This window comes from Chelonoidis abingdonii, chromosome 6 (genome assembly GCF_003597395.2).
Source record: "Chelonoidis abingdonii isolate Lonesome George chromosome 6, CheloAbing_2.0, whole genome shotgun sequence".
Lineage (NCBI taxonomy): Eukaryota > Metazoa > Chordata > Testudines > Testudinidae > Chelonoidis > Chelonoidis abingdonii.
This window is the reverse complement of record NC_133774.1, coordinates 113435265-113451160: the sequence shown is the minus strand read 5'-3', so window position 1 is coordinate 113451160 and position 15896 is coordinate 113435265. Positions and strand designations below refer to the sequence as shown.

At 41.4% G+C, this 15896-nt stretch overlaps 1 protein-coding gene across 35 annotated transcripts in view; it reads right to left on the bottom strand.

Annotated features, from left to right (window-relative positions):
* PTPRD (protein tyrosine phosphatase receptor type D) overlaps positions 1 to 15896 on the bottom strand; it is a 1348190-nt gene that overhangs the window by 308990 nt on the left and 1023304 nt on the right. For all 35 annotated transcript variants that reach the window (XM_075067326.1, XM_075067339.1, XM_075067332.1 and 32 more), the window contains one exon: positions 272 to 417. In XM_075067326.1, the coding sequence (XP_074923427.1) occupies positions 272 to 417 (146 nt within the window). The remainder of the gene's footprint in view (positions 1 to 271; positions 418 to 15896) is intronic.

The window sequence follows — 15896 nt, the reverse complement described above, 5'->3', positions numbered from 1 at the left end:
CCTCTGAGACCATTCCTAATGCTAATCTTTAAAAATGTCAAAAGGAAACTCTTTAAGAAATAGCAAAACCGTTTTCTCTTCAGTGGTCTTGCAGAACACCAGTTTGCAGAGCAGGTGATTCCCAAGACTGCTTGCAAAGATTTATCCCCTGTGGTGATGGCTATTCGCTTAGTCATTGATAATAAAGCACACTCACCAGGATTAAAAACATAAAATAAACATGATGTTAGAATGAATATTTTTCAGAGGAATAGAACAATGGACCTAATACCTCAAATCTCTGATTGCTGACTTTCTTTCCCTTTTTATTCCAGACAATTTTAGGTCTTGGGTCTCCTGTAGCTTGGCAGATGAATGATGCGACTCCTCCAGAGACCCCTGTCTGATCAACGGGAGTTCTTGTAAACTTTGGCGGTGCTAAAACAAGAAAATAAGTAACAAAATAAATCTAAGCAGTAGACATAAAAAAGCATGTCAAGCTGTCAAAATGAAAATAAAAAAAAGAGGAAATACTTTGTTTCTGTAGGAACTGTATTCACCTGTAAGAGAAGGCTTTTAAAAAAGCCTTAAAAGGTCAGGGGAGCACTTAGAGATTTGACTAGTAAAATGTGTATTAACACAGAAATCTAATACCATCAGAATAGGAAGACCATGCATTAATTTTATCACCATTATAAATAAAAATCTAATTTGTCCTCTGTTGCAAAATGAGCTCATCAATCAAATGGAATAAGACCATGGTTCATGGCATAATGTTACTACCAGGGGATGTCATGAAAGCAAGTTTTCCACCTATGAGCCATTAAAATCAGTGACATTTAGGACAGAAACATTTGAAAAAGTTTGAGGAGACGGGTGTAAATGCTACAGATTAAAAATCCAGACGAGAGAGGACAATTGCAGTAGAGAAACTAATGCTTGCCCACAGTTCAAAAGACACCACATTTATAAATCCTGGCCTATCTCCCAAATTATGCCATATTTTGCTAAAGGAACAAGGGAAAGAAGATACTGTATCTGCAGAGACACAGTGACAAGAAAGAAGAGAGTGGGAGAAAGGAGAAATGAAAAGATAAGAGGAAACATGGGGGGAAAAAAACAGAAAGGAAAGGAAAGAAGTAGAGATTTTCACTAATTATTTTCTTTCCTTCTGTCCAAGAAGGATAACATTCCTTGTGTTAATGTAGTCAAACCCTGATGAAGAGAATCCTGGTTAACCAAAACTCTCAGTTATACCAAGACCGGATATGACCTTGATGTGTGAAGTCTGACCAGTCCATGCAGATGTATGGTGCTGCAGAGTCCTCGAGTACAGCTGCTGCATTCTCTTGCATAACTAGCCAGCCTTCAGCAATCTATTATATTTGGGGGAGCTAACTTAAATTTAGTGTTTCAAGGTCAGTGACCCAGTGTTTCCATTGTATCAGTTTCCTTTATTTTGAACTGGTATATAAAGGTATTATATGGAAGTTACTATGTTTATCTTGAAATGGAGTGGAATTAGGTTTTGGAATGTATAGCATGGATTTAATCAACAATACGGGTCTAACTCAAGTCCTGTGCACCTCTTCTGGCCCATCTTTTTTTTTCACTTTTCCTTTCCCCCTTTTCATTCATCATCTCTCTCTCCTCTCAGTTATTCTCTTTTGTTCTTTCCTTTTCTAGCCCTCCCTGGTAAGGCTTCTCCTTTGTACTGGTTTTTTTTTTTTAATTTGCTACTTCTCACATATCACTTCTGACCTTATGCTCTGCTGAATTGGTCTTTCCAGAGGAAGTGCTTCTTCTCATGCAGTTATCAGCAATGTAGAAAACCAGGAGACTATAAACAAATATAACCATAACCATGGTAGGAAAAATGTTAAAATCAGTGAAAAATGGTGAATTTTGTTCCAACATCTTCATTAATGATCTGGATGATGGGATGAACTGCACCCTCAGCAAGTTTGTGGATGACACTAAGCTGGGGGAGAGGTAGATATGCTGGAGAGTAAGGATGGGGTCCAGAGTGACCTAGACAATCTGGATGATTCAGCCAAAAGAAATCTGATGAGGTTCAGCACAGACAAGTACAGGATTCTGCACTTAGGATGGAAGAATTCAATGCACTGCTACAGACTGTGGACTAACTGGCTAAGCAGCAGTTCTGCAGAAAAGGACCTGGGGATTACAGAGGACGAGAAGCTGGATATGAGTCAACAGTGTGCCCTTGTTGTCAAGAAGGTTGATGGCATATTTGGCTGTATTAGTAAGAGCACTGCCAGTAGATCAAAGGAAGTGATTATCCCCCTCTCTTCAGCACTGGTGAGGCCACCAGTGCCTCTGGAGTATTGCGTCCAGTTTGGGGCCCTCCACTACAGAAAGGATGTGGACAAATTGGAGAGAGCCCAAAGGAGGGCAATGAAAATTATTAGGGGGCTGGGGCACATGATTTACGAAGAGAGGCTGAGGGAACTGTGCTTATTTAGTCTGCAGCAGGGAAGAGTGAGGGGGGAATTTGATAGCAGCCTTCAACTTCATCCTTAGAGGTGGAATCTCCATCCTTAGAGGTTTTTAGGGGCCAGCTTGACAAAGCCTTGGCTGGAATGATTTAGTTAGTGTTGGTCCCGCTTTGAGCAGGGGACTGGACTAGATGACCTCCTGAGGTCTCTTCTAACCCTAATATTCTATGAACTACCTGAAGTGAGGTTCCAAAGAGGATGGAGCTAGGTTGTTCTCAGTGGTGGCAGATGACAGAACAAGGAGCAACGGTCTCAAGTTCCAGTGGGATATTGGTTGGATATTAGGAAAAACTATTTCACTAGGAGCGTAGTAAAGCACTGAAATGGTTACCTAAGGAGGTGGTGGAATCTCCATCCTTAGAGGTTAAGGTCAGGCTTGACAAAGTCCTGGCTGGGATGATTTAGTTGGGGTTGGCCCTGCTTTGAGCAGGGGGTTGGACTATATGACCTCCTAAGTGAGGGGCTTGGGTCTAACAGGACATGTGACCATGTCACCTGATTCTGGAGTCCATCTTAAACCTGGTGCTTTTCCTTTTAAGAGGAACCTAGAGAGACAAAAGATTCCTGCCTTGTAGCAAAGCTATAAAAGGGGGTGAAACAGAACAAAGGGGGCTGCCAGTCATGAGAAATCCCCCAGTTACCACCTGAGCTGGAACTAACAAGGTCTGTAACAGGGGAAAGGATTGGAAGCTTATTGGAACATCTTTGAGGGTGAGATTTACCTGTATTCAGTTTCTTAAATGTATTAGGCTTAGGCTTGCGTGTTTTGTTTTATTTTGCTTGGTAACTAACTTTGTTCTTGAAACCACTTAAATCCTACTTTTTATACTTAATAAAATCACTTGTTTATTAGTAAACTCCAAGTAAGTGATTAATACCCGGGGGAGCAAACAGCTGTGCATCTCTCTCTATCAGTGATATAGAGGGTGGCCAATTTGTGAGTTTACCCTGTATAAGCTTTATAGAGAGTAAAATGGATTTATTTGGGGTTTGGAGCCCATTGGGAGCTCGGTGTCTGGGTGCTGGAGACAGGAGCACTTCTTAAGCTGTTTTCAGTTAAGTTTGCAGCTTTAAGGCTGTGGTTCAAACCTTATAATAAATAAATAATTGGAGATATACCAATCTCCTAGAACTGGAAGGGACCTTGAAAGGTCATTGAGTCCAGCCCCCTGCCTTCACTAGCAGGACCAAGTACTGATTTTTTCCCCACATCCCTAAGTGGCCCCTTCAAGAATTGAACTCACAACCCTGGGTTTAGCAGGCCAATGCTCAAACCACTGAGATATCCCTCCCCCCTTGCATTGCAGCAGGCTTGCATGTCTGGCTCAACAAGACAGGGTTCTGAAGTCTCAAGCCACCAGAGAAAATGGGCTCAGAGGTAGTTTCAGCACATCAGGTGACAGTCCCAAGGGGGTCTCTGTGACCAAACCCATCACGACTACCATTATAAATGAATTTACTGTACTATACTAAATAGCCAGATTTAATATAAGAAAATCAAGAAGATCCTGAGTATAACAAGATGAACTGTGTATTTTTAATGCTATTGTTAAAGTGTTACAAGCAACTGTTTGCCAACAATGAGAACAAAATAATGCTGCTGGGAAATTCTCACATTCTGAATAGATGTGACAGGTAAAATATGCATTACTATAGTCTCAATTACAATTTAAATTGACTTGATCAGATAATATTCCACAATTATTTTATGCTTCCATCAAGGTTTTATTTCATTTAAAAAAAAAAAAAAGAGGAGTCTCAGGATTCACAATCACAGCAGTTTTAATATATATCAAAACCATTTTACAGTTAGAGTGTTACCTCCAGTGATGGAAAGTGGCAGCAGAGTTTAGTTGATGTAATTAGGCTATATAAGCAAGCAGCTTCTCAGAATGCTCTGGGAACCTTGACCTGTTCACTGAACTAATTCTGTCTACTGAAGTTCTACATGCTTGAAAAACAAGTGCACTAGTAAGTCTAGAACTAACAAAGTAAAGAGCATGTCACTTTCCCTATAGGAGTCCAATCACTATAATGAAAAGTCTGTCGCAAAACAAAACCTGGAGTCATGAATAGCCAAAGAAATAACAGGAAAGAAATGGGAAAATCCTGAGCCTGAGATACAAACTTTATGCCTGGATCTCAAGAGAGAGAACAATTAAATCTGATAGAAAGATCTGGCTTTAACAAATCCTGGTAGTTTTGGACCTTCTTCTATGTACATATTAACCTTCCACTCTGATAAGTGAAAAGAATGGGCCTGAAATGCTCATATTCCATTACACAAGCTGTGATTTTGTGTTATCAAGATAAAGTTGAAATATTACCACGCTCTTTTTATTCTTTTGACAGTGTTAATTCAACGAAACACCTGCAAAACACTTGAAAGAAAAATGCTGGGTGGGTGAGTCCTTTGATTAAAATAACTGCGGGTTTAGGCTACTCAGGAAATATTTTAACTCAGAACTGTATGAATCCACACACACTTTACACCACATCTTCTACAGATTAGCCCATTGAATTAAATCTCAAAACAATGAAGCAACAAAAAGTATGACGTACTTCCTTTGAGCCATTTAAGTGGTTTGTTTTTCAAGACTATACACTGTAAATCATATCAAGGATTAAGAATGGTTCCTTTTCACTCCCTACAGCCGCTAACTCAGTTATCTTGGGGTGGGATTATACAGGATATTTTTTTAAAAATCTTAAACTAAAAGTACGTTGAATCAATTCTTTAGATGAATAAAATAGTCTGTTTTAGGGTTTTATAGCGCTGCCCAGCAACATACTATATAAGGTAGTACCATGCTTTATTGCTCTGCTGTAAAACATAGTGGTGAAAAAAAGGAGGAGAAATAAAGGGGAAATTTCCCCTTATAAAAATCCAGAGCCAAATTCTCTCCTGATGTAAATTAGTACAACTCCAGTGAAGGCAATGGGGCTGGCTGCACCAATTTATACCACATTTGGCCACCCATTTTAAAAATGACTTGAAGCCTTTATTTCCAATATTGTACAAATGGCACTGCTGCTTAAGGAATATTCTGCCCTAAAACTGTAAAGCTAACACTTTCTTATACAGAGAGATGCATGCTGACTGTCAAGACAAAAATAAGGAGCAGAGGTGGGGCTTTGGGGGAAGAGGTTCAGAAAAAGGGCAACTAAAATGATTAGGGGTTTGGAAAGGGTCCCATATGAAGAGAGATTAAAGGGGCTAGGACTTTTCATCTTGGAAAAGAGGAGACTAAGGAGGGATATGATAGAGGTATATAAAATCATGAGTGATGTAGAGAAAGTGGATAAGGAAAAGTTATTTACTTGTTCCCATAATACAAATATGAGGGGTCCAAATGAAATTAATGGGCAGCAGGTTTAAAACAAATACAAGGAAGTTCTTCTTCACACAGTGCACAGTCAACCTGTGGAACTCCTTGCCTGAGGAGGTTGTGAAGGCAAGGACTATAACAGCGTTTAAAAGAGTACTGGATAAATTCATGGTGGTTAAGTCCATAAATGGCTATTAGCCAGGATGGGTAAGGAATGGTGTCCCTCGCCTCTGTTTGTCAGAGGACGGAGATGGATGGCAGGAGAGAGATCACTTGATCATTGCCTGTTAGGTCCACTCCTTCTGGGGCACCTGGCTTTGGCCACTGTCAGTAGACAGGATACTGGGCTAGATGGACCTTTGGTCTGACCCAGTAAAGCCGTTCTTATGTTCTAGATGGAGCAGGGGGTGGGGTCTCAAGGGAAGAGGTAGAACATGGGTGGGGTCTTGAGGGGAAGAGGAGGAGAAGGAGCGGGTCGTTGTCAGCAATTAGAAAGTTGGCAACCCTAAGCCCAGGCCTCTGAGACTGCTGTAACACCAGCAGAATTGTTTACTAAATTCCATACATACCTGTGCAATTCTACTGAAGGCAATGAGTTTGCAGAAATATAACTTTGGACTTAGTTTGGCCTTCACAATGTACAGTATTGATTCATAAGAGAGGAGGGGGGAACCTATTTGGAACTTACATCCCAGGATGAGGTTTTGCAGGGTTGGGGTATTTAATGAAAAAAATTTTAATAGTAAACTGAGAACATTTGTTATGGGAATGACAGAGGCAAAAAAATGGAATCCCAAGATGATATTTTTACAGTCACTTTTCAGAGGAAATAGTTAAAATAGTTCTGAAAGAGTTTAATATGATTAGCAGAGACCAAACCTTCCAATTTAACAGTGAGGAGACTGAGAACTTCTTTTCCCCATTGTTTCATTTCACCAAGTAAAACAATCTACCATGCAGAAATTCCTCTCTCTTTAGCAAGAAAAAGCTGTCCACTGGAATGAGTGTTCAATGTGATGAACACTATTTAGAGTAGAGAGAGAAGTCTAAACAGTGTGCATGTTATCAGTGCTGCCCTTCTGCTGAAACAGAATGGTGATAACACTTGTTTCATGATAAACTCATTCAGAAGACTAAGTTATTGGAAAATTCTTCCACTCTGAGAAATATGGCTGTGTTGCTAAGTCAGAAGTACAACAGTGATACCTATACACATTTTTTAAAAAGTGGACTTTTGTATTTTGTGTGAATATTTTGTGATCCCACAAAAAGTGTAGGTACAGCAGTGTCTCAACTTCCCATCTTGAAAATATGGCAACATTATTTAATTGACTAACATACAATACGACAGAGGTCAAGTTATGATTAAAAACTTGTGTCCTCCTTTGGATGAAAAGTAGAGGTACTAAACATGTATGAGGCAGAGAATGGAAGAATTATGGTATTCCTAGAGTTTTCAGACATTTACTGCATAAAACGTTTGATTTTAGCAGTTCACCTCCTTATATTGATCAAATTAAATTTAATTGGGCAAGTCAGTTAAATTGTCAGCTTCAGGCTCCCCAAGTGCAAAAAGAGAATAATACTTCCCGGTTTTATGGAAGTGTGAGGATAAATTCATTAATATCTGTGAGGCATTCAGCCAGGTCGCTGGACAGATACATAAATATCATGTCGTCTATCCATCAACCCATCCGTGAACGTACTCATCTAGTTATTTATAAAGTGCCTATCATCAAGGTAAAATTATTTTAGATCAGCCCCAGACAGGGAAAAAAAAGTTGTTCTTGTTACCTTTACTTTTATGGAGGTTGTAAATTAAAGTTTGATACAAATGATCTCTGCATTTAAATGTTGTCAATATCTTGACTTTGATTCCATCCTAATTTGCTAGGTGTTCTGATGGCAAATACAATTACCACCTGACACACACACATTCTGCTTATTAGCATGAGGACAATGTCAACTGCGAACTGACAATTATCTTTAACCTCCCTTATGCTATGCTCTCCTTGGGGAACCCAGAACTGTAAGCCCCTGTGTTACCTTCTTTGCCTCAGCAAGACGGAGCTTTGCTATAGGTTAGATTGTGAAACAGCCCCCTCCACACCAGTGTGTTTGCTTCATCAGTGAACTCGAGACTTCCAGTCTTAACCTTGGCTGGCAGGTAATAATCAGTGAACCACAGTTCCTGAGTTCCCTAGGGATGTCTCTCTCCAATGCCCAATCCCTCTCACAGGGCACTCACAGAAATTATGATGTTTGCTGCCTCCAAAGACACAGTACACAGAGCCGACGGGGGTGGGGTGGGGGAAACTTCCCCAGCTTCATCAGCCTAGTCCGCCCTTGCTGGGGGGCCTGAAAATATTTTTTTCACTGGGGCCCGAACCCACTCTTGGCAGCCCTGACAGTACACACCCCAGTCTGTTACTTTAGCCCAGGTCCCGTACATTACTTTAATGTTCAGCACTGAGATGGTTTTATAACAAAACAAGAATACATTTATCAACAAAGAACACAGGGTTAAGTGATACCAGGCAAGAATAAGAGACACAGAAAAGGGTTATAAACAAAACAAAAATAACATGCTTTCTAGTGCCTAAAACTTAATTCTAGCAAGCTATGTTCATGCCTAAAACAATCTCTCTCTTACGCCAAACTACCACCATCTCCAGTCTTCCAGGCAAGGGGATCCAACTTTCACAAAATCAGAGGACACTGACACCTTTGCCCTTAACTTCTAGATAACTCAGGGCTTCTCTCCTCTGCCTTTTATAGTCCAGCAAACCTTTTAAATGTATTCTTTTGGAGTGTATCCCCAGATAAAATTCTCCCCTGCTGTTTGCCTCTTCCTGTTCGCCTCCCATCCCTCTGTTGACTCGTATGTAAAAGTAACATCCATAGTCTTTGTCATCACCTTGCTCGATTTACACTGGAGCCACAGGCAAAACAACATTCTCTTGTCTAGGACAAGACTTGTCTAGAATTGCTTATCAAGTCTGCCTCCAAAACATATTTTAGGAACATATTTCCAGAACATGTACATAACTCTTCACACACTATCTGTACGTACATCATGAATGATATTCATGACCAGCGTGCCATCCATTTTTATGATACCTTAGTCAATACACTTTTATAGTACAATAATATTGTATACAATCAGTCGATTCAATTGCTTATTCTTTGGGGTTCAGACTTCCTGTTCTTGCCATGGGGTGTCTGGACCCTGATAGCCACACGTTTGCAACTGCAGTCCAGAGTCCAACAAAAACTCTCTTGTCACAGTTCATTAACACAGAAAATTTCCAATACAATAAATTCCACCAAAGGGAAAAAGATGCAAGCAGTTATCAGCTACCACTTCACAGGTTCTTTCAGCATTTTTCTACTTCTGACTGGCCAGCTTAAATGTTCCAACAAAACAACAATTAGGACAACAAAAAGCTACATGTAAAGTATAGAATAAATCTATAGAATAAATCAGTGCTTCATTTGTCTAATTTTAATTGCATGAGTGGACATCATAGAAACATGCAATATTGGCTACTAAACTCATAGCCCACAACGAAGTTATTTGATTTAGCTATTTAGCAATACTTTAAAAAAAAGTAAGGATTTTAAATCATAAACTGTTTATATTGAATGTGATGTGTTTTATTAAAGGGTGGTGATACAGCATCCTTTTGTAATCTAGAGCTATACAAATGAAAATTAAAAGCTCTGAAACATTTCAGAAAAGATACTTCTAATGTGCAAATACAACACAAATGGTGAATCAGTGCTGTGAAATGTAGCCGACACCATTCTCTGTCTCTCTCCCCTGCTTTCACAGTAGGCCATGTCCTTCAGTAAAATGTAGGTCTATGTGCTTAGCTCTCTTGTCTCACTGATATTACAGTCCTAACCACATCTGTAAACACACACATGCATACAAAATATTTTTATGAGTTTGACGAAACCATGTTATGAGTTTAATTAAACCCAATTAAGACTGATAGCTATGAATTCACTCTTTCAATTAACATAACTGTAAGCATAATCCCGCACCTAAAACAAAAGGTGTATGTGAACCTGTCCAGGAACTTTTGGCTGAGTACTGTTTTGTGGGGAGATGGGGAATGGAAACAGAGAACATACATAAACTGAGGACAACAGAGGGAGAGGCAAGAAACCCAAACAGTAGCCAGTGAGTGCAGTGTGACCCTGGAAGAAGTTAGAGAGAGAGCTTTTGGGTCTGTTGTTAGCTAAAGAGGCTTAGAGGCTGTAAACTAAGAAATCATTCTGTTTGTTCTTTGTTCCCTCTGAGTTCAAAGATACAGGATTTTGTACATGCCTTGTTCGTAAACAAGACAGCACCAAAGAAAATACTGTATCAGACTCCATCAGTTTCTACTTCCAGGTGGAATTTTCCCCAGGGCTCCAAACTTTGACTAGCTGCTTGGGTTGAAAAGTGGCAGCAATATTCTCTCCTTTTCCCTTCCACGATGTCGTGCTCCTTGGAAGCTTTGCCAAATTTCTGAAGAGCTGATGTTATAATCAGAATAATCCTAGTGTGGTTAACAGTGCTGTCCTATGGTGAGTGCATGAGGATGCAAGTGTTACAGCTCCCACAGGATTCAGGGAAACTCTTCACCTAAACGTTATAACAATTAGTCATCGTTATAATTGGTAATCCTGGAGGAAACCTGGCTGACTGCAATGTACCGGTAAGTTTTCTCTGCAGAGCTGTTCTAACAATTCACACAAAGGTGCACAATGGAAATGTGTATTTGTTTTGCTTTAATAGTTATTTTGGGGGAGGGGGGAAACAAAGTTTACCATAATGATTGTTGTTCTACAAAATTTAATTTGCATCACTTTTTCTGTTTTATAAAATATGATAATGATGATAAATTATTGTCTGTTTTTGAATGTTAAAACTCAGATTATAGACTTGAGAACTTTCAAGAATTGACAATGTTTCCCTGCTTCCCAGGTAAATTTGTTTTGCTTGGCAAGTTTCCTAGTGTACTTCACGGAGTGTTCTCCTTTCTCCCTTCCATAGAAGGCTCTGCTTGGTGATATATACATTTGTATATTATTGTTGTTTGTCCTTCAAGTTCCAAGACAACCATGACATCACTGGTTGGTCTGGCTCCCGTGAACATGTGAGTGGCTGCTGAGGCCAATGGAAAGGCAGTCACTGGTCTACCTGCTGATAGATTTGAAGGTGAGGACTTATGCCATTAACAGAAGCAGAGTAGAAGCTGATGGATGGACTGGAGAAAATGTGTGCATAATGGACTTGTGGTGGCCAAGCTTATTATGGACCAGATACAAGGTGAATGTAGTCCATAGCGTATTTTCACTGACACTGCAATTGCTCCTTTTGCTTTGATTTTCTCTCTCAGTTTGGCACACAAAACATATCCCTGAATTTTATACACTAGACATCCACAATGCTAAATAATGGGATTAGACTCATTAGACCAGATCCTCAAATATAGTAAACTGGCATCATTCCACAATAGACATACACTGATTTACACCAGCTGAAGATCTATCCCACTATCTATACTACACATGGGACAGCATACATGGCATAGCGTGATAAACATTTTTTAAAAGTATACACACAGTGCTAGATCAAAGTCTAGGCTCTTGGTTCCAGCACCAGGAACCACATGTGGAGGGCAGAACCTCAGCTTTGTTTTGCATATTTAAAAGGAAGTTTCTAGCCCTTATAGTTGCAAAGAAAAAGCTTGAAAATGGGACACTGCCACTCTAAATGGAGACTGGACTATGGTAAAAGTCAGGGCCATACAGGTGGAGCCACAGGTGGGGCCTATTTTGTGACATAAACAGGGCACCAGATTGCATTAATCCAGCTCTGTATGTAAACTTTAGTATGTTTCTGAAATTTGGAATAACTTTGACCATTCAGTGTCCAGAATCAGAATTTCCCTACATCACACTGTAGCATATACTGCATTAAGCCTAACAGCAAAAACATCAGTTGGGGGGGGGGGGCTAATAAAACAGCAAAAATATCAGTAAAAACATTGGCATGTTCAGGTGTTTCCTTACAGCTGGCCTATATATTGGTAAATTTATACCTCTGATGGAAGATCCTGAAATACACAATATATTTTGGTCGCAAATACTTGTTTTATAGCCGTGAAAGCTGTAAGCTTATACACCCACAACTGTTCTCATAGAATATTTGACACTCAGCAATGCAACCTTATCACAAAATAAACAATCCAGTCTGGCAGGTGTCCACAGGGCTATAAAACTTTTCTGAATGGTGGACACAGTTACTAAGAATCACAGTCACTTGGTGTAAAGCCTCTATATATTATTGGTTTAGCAACATCGAGTTTCACTGGGGCATGTGACTGGTCCTAATTCTTTCTTAGTCATAATCATCTCATTCTTCTCATTCCATGTTATGCAGTCAGACATTCCTAGGAAAACATATAACCAGGAATACTATTTATTAATTCAGCATCCACTATATATCTTTCACTTAGCCCTACGGATTTACTCAAGAACCATTTATACATTCAAAATACACAGGCCATACACCAGTTTACATTCAACAGTGGTAAAGGCTCCTTTGCAGAAAACGTATGAAGAACAGATAAACAGACACATATTACATGTAATCTCCTAGCTGTAGTCTGCGGAGATGAACTGTAAATAATGCAAGATAAGAGTTAATATATTATTAAGTATATGCACAATATTTGACAAAAAAGCTCCTTGTGCCCCTCATTTCCTTTCTTTAATAGAATTTTCAAAGCAGACTCATTTGTAGCATTCACTGCTAATTTACTCATTAATCATAGTTTATCACATCAGTTACGCTGATGATCATTATAAGCAATTATTTCTCCTTAATTCTAACCTGTGTTTACAATGTACCTGCAAATTGGCTTATGCAAGAAAGTTAATTAGCTTTGTACTTCTAAAAGAGCAAGCAAGTAGGTACTGTTTCATAAAAATGTCATAAAAATTCCAAAACAATGCACCTATTAGTATGTTTCTGTGGGCCATATCCTGTTAGTCTTCATATCCTGAAGCTTCACTACCACTCAGGTGAAATACAGAACACACCACCATTCTCAGTTCAATCCATCAACATATCTACCAACTCACCTAACTACTTACTTAGCTTCGTAGAGGGCCCCTTTCACATCGGCAGCTGAGTATCCATGCTATTTTATGAATACCTAATAGAATTAAAATTATTGGTTCAGATCCCTAACTTGTATAAGTCCATCTAGCTCAGTAGGTCTCAAACTTTTTTTTACTGGCGACTCCTTTCACATGTGCAAGCCACTGATTGCAACCCCCCTAATAAATTAAACACCCTTTTTAATATATTTAACACCATTATAAATGCTGGAGGCAAGCGGGTTTGGGGTGGAGGTTGACAACTTGCGACCCCCCATGTAATGACCTTGCGACACCCTGAGGGGTCACAACCCCCAGTTTGAGAACCCACAGCCACAGATTACTTGGTTAACCATGCCGTTCTTGCCTGGAAACTGAAATGACTCGTTATCTTGTAAGCAAGTCTCCACTCTAGAAAAGGTAGGTTACATTTTCAGCTGATCTAATCTTAAAATAGTAAGTCTCTAATTTGTATCCTTGGTCTATGCAGACCTTAGTACCAGCTCATTTCATTGTGAATTATGCATGCTTTTCCAGACACACATTATCTGAGCCCCAGGGACATGGGAGGACTTCCAAAGCAGCACAGACAGCAGTGGACATTTATTTGCCAACTAACATCCGTCCCTTCCCCCCACTAATTTACAGTTTATATTATTAAGAGGGAAAACAAAAAGTTTTCCCACATATAAAAAACCCTTGTGAGCTTTTAATTAACACTATTTACCAATATGTTTATACTGTAAGCCAAAATGAACTAAAGAATTTCTTGCTGTGATTTTTCTATTCAAATTGTTGCAGGCAACATCAGAACAATTTAAGTTGTTTCTTGACAAATTATTAGGACACTTATTTTAGAACCAATAATTACTCCTCTGGCAGAGCGCTATTGTTCTAAGCCAGGGGTCGGCAACCTTTCAGAAGTGGTGTGCCGAGTCTTCATTTATTCACTTTAATTTAAAGTTTCATGTGCCAGTAATACATTTTAACGTTTTTTAGAAGGGCTCGCTCTATAAGTCAATATATAACTAAACTATAAAGTAAACAAGGTTTTCAAAAAGTTTAAGAAGCTTCATTTAAAATTAAATTAAAATGCTGATCTTACGCCGCTGGCCCGCTCAGCCCACTGCCGGGCTGGGATTCCATTCATGTAGCTGGCAGTGGGCTGAGCACGGCCTGCGACCGGATCCCCAGCTGGCAAGGGGCCAGCAGCCAGAAACCCAGACTGGCAGTGGGCTGAGAAGGACTGGCGGCCGGGACTCCAGACCAGCAGTGGACTGAGTGGCTCAGCCGGCTGCCAGTCTGGGGTTCCATCTGCTGGCTCCTGTCAGCCAGGGTCCCGGCTGCTGGCCCCACTCATCCCACTGCCAGTCTGGGGTTGCCACCCTGCCCACATAGAATGGGTACCTACCTTCTCCCTGGTTTTAGCCCATTCTCTTCCTCTCTCTCTACACTGAGCTGAGGGTGGGAGTGCACTGAGCACAGGGCTGGGGGTGAAGGAGCAGGTTGGGGTGTAGGGTCTGGCCAGGAGCTAGAATGAGGGAGGGGGCTCAGGGTTTGGGCAGGAGGTTTGGCTGTGGAGCACTTACCTGGGCAGCTCTCATTTGGTGCAAGGGGTGCAGATGGGAATGGGGGGGGTGCAGGAGCTTCCATTTGGTGCTCAGGGTGGGAGTGGGGATGTGGGAGGTGCAAAAGTCAGGACATGATGTGTGGGGGGGCTGGGTATGTTTGAGGGGTGCAGGTGTCAGGGCAGGGGGANGGATGGGGGTGTGAGGGGAGGGGGCAGAAGTCAGGGCTGGGGGCATGTGAGGGGGATGCAGGAGTCAGGGTATAGGGTGTGGGGGAGCTGGGTATGTGTGGGGGGTGCTACAGTCAGGGCAGGGGTCTGGGTGTGAGGGGGTCCAGGGGTCAGGGCAGGGCCGAGGGGGTGCGGGGGGTGCAGGGCTCAGGGCAGAGGGCTGGTGGGATGTGGGGGTTCAGAAAGGAGGGTGGAATTAGGGCATATCCCCTCCAGCCCCAAGGCCCCATCCCCGCCTCTTCTCCGGATCAGCGAGCACACTGTGGCTGTGGTTCCGGCTCCGCTTCCTCTGCTCCCTCTCCAGGGCCATCAGCTGTTCAGCTGCAGGGACGGAGAGGAGGAGGAGGAGGGGCAGGAACTCAGCACGCAGGGGGAAGAGGTGGGGGATGAGTGAGCTTGGCTGCTGGAGGAGGCTGCCCTGCAGCAGCAGTTGGCAGGACCAAGCTTCTGCCCCCCCTGCCTCCGCAGGAGAGAGCAGTGGACAGGGACAGAGAAGAGCAGACTGGGCCAGGTAGGATTTTTAATGGCACACTGCTGCCTGACGGGGTCTCAGCCACCGGCCCCGCCCAGCCCGCTCTTCTCTGCGGCAGCAGGCTGAGCGGGGCTGGTAGCTGGGACCCCGGCAGGCAGAAGCATGCCATTAAAAATTGGCTCGCGTGCTGTCTTTGGCACGCATGCCATAGGTTGCCGACCCCTGTTCTAAGCAGAAGCTGTGGTTGACAGAGTATCTGTGTAAGCCCCCCTCTATCATTAGAACAAACATGCAGCTTCCCACTACAGGCACACTTTTTTCCCCTCTCTGAGGTCATTGCACTGAATGCAGTCTCAAAGCCACAGCTACACTCCCCTTATAGCCATGGTGTCAATGTAGGCTTTGTTACTGTAACCGTCTTTAGAAATGCTAACAGTAAAAATGAAATAATAATTTTAAAAAACTGTACCTGATTCTTTTCTGACTTACACCAGTCTGACTTCACTGATTTCAGTAGACTAACTCCTAATTTCCATTAATTTAAGACAAGAGAACCAGGACCATTATTTCTAAAATTTTATTAACTTGAGAACCTGGACATTTTTAAAATATATATTAATAAGCAACTGTTATTCAGA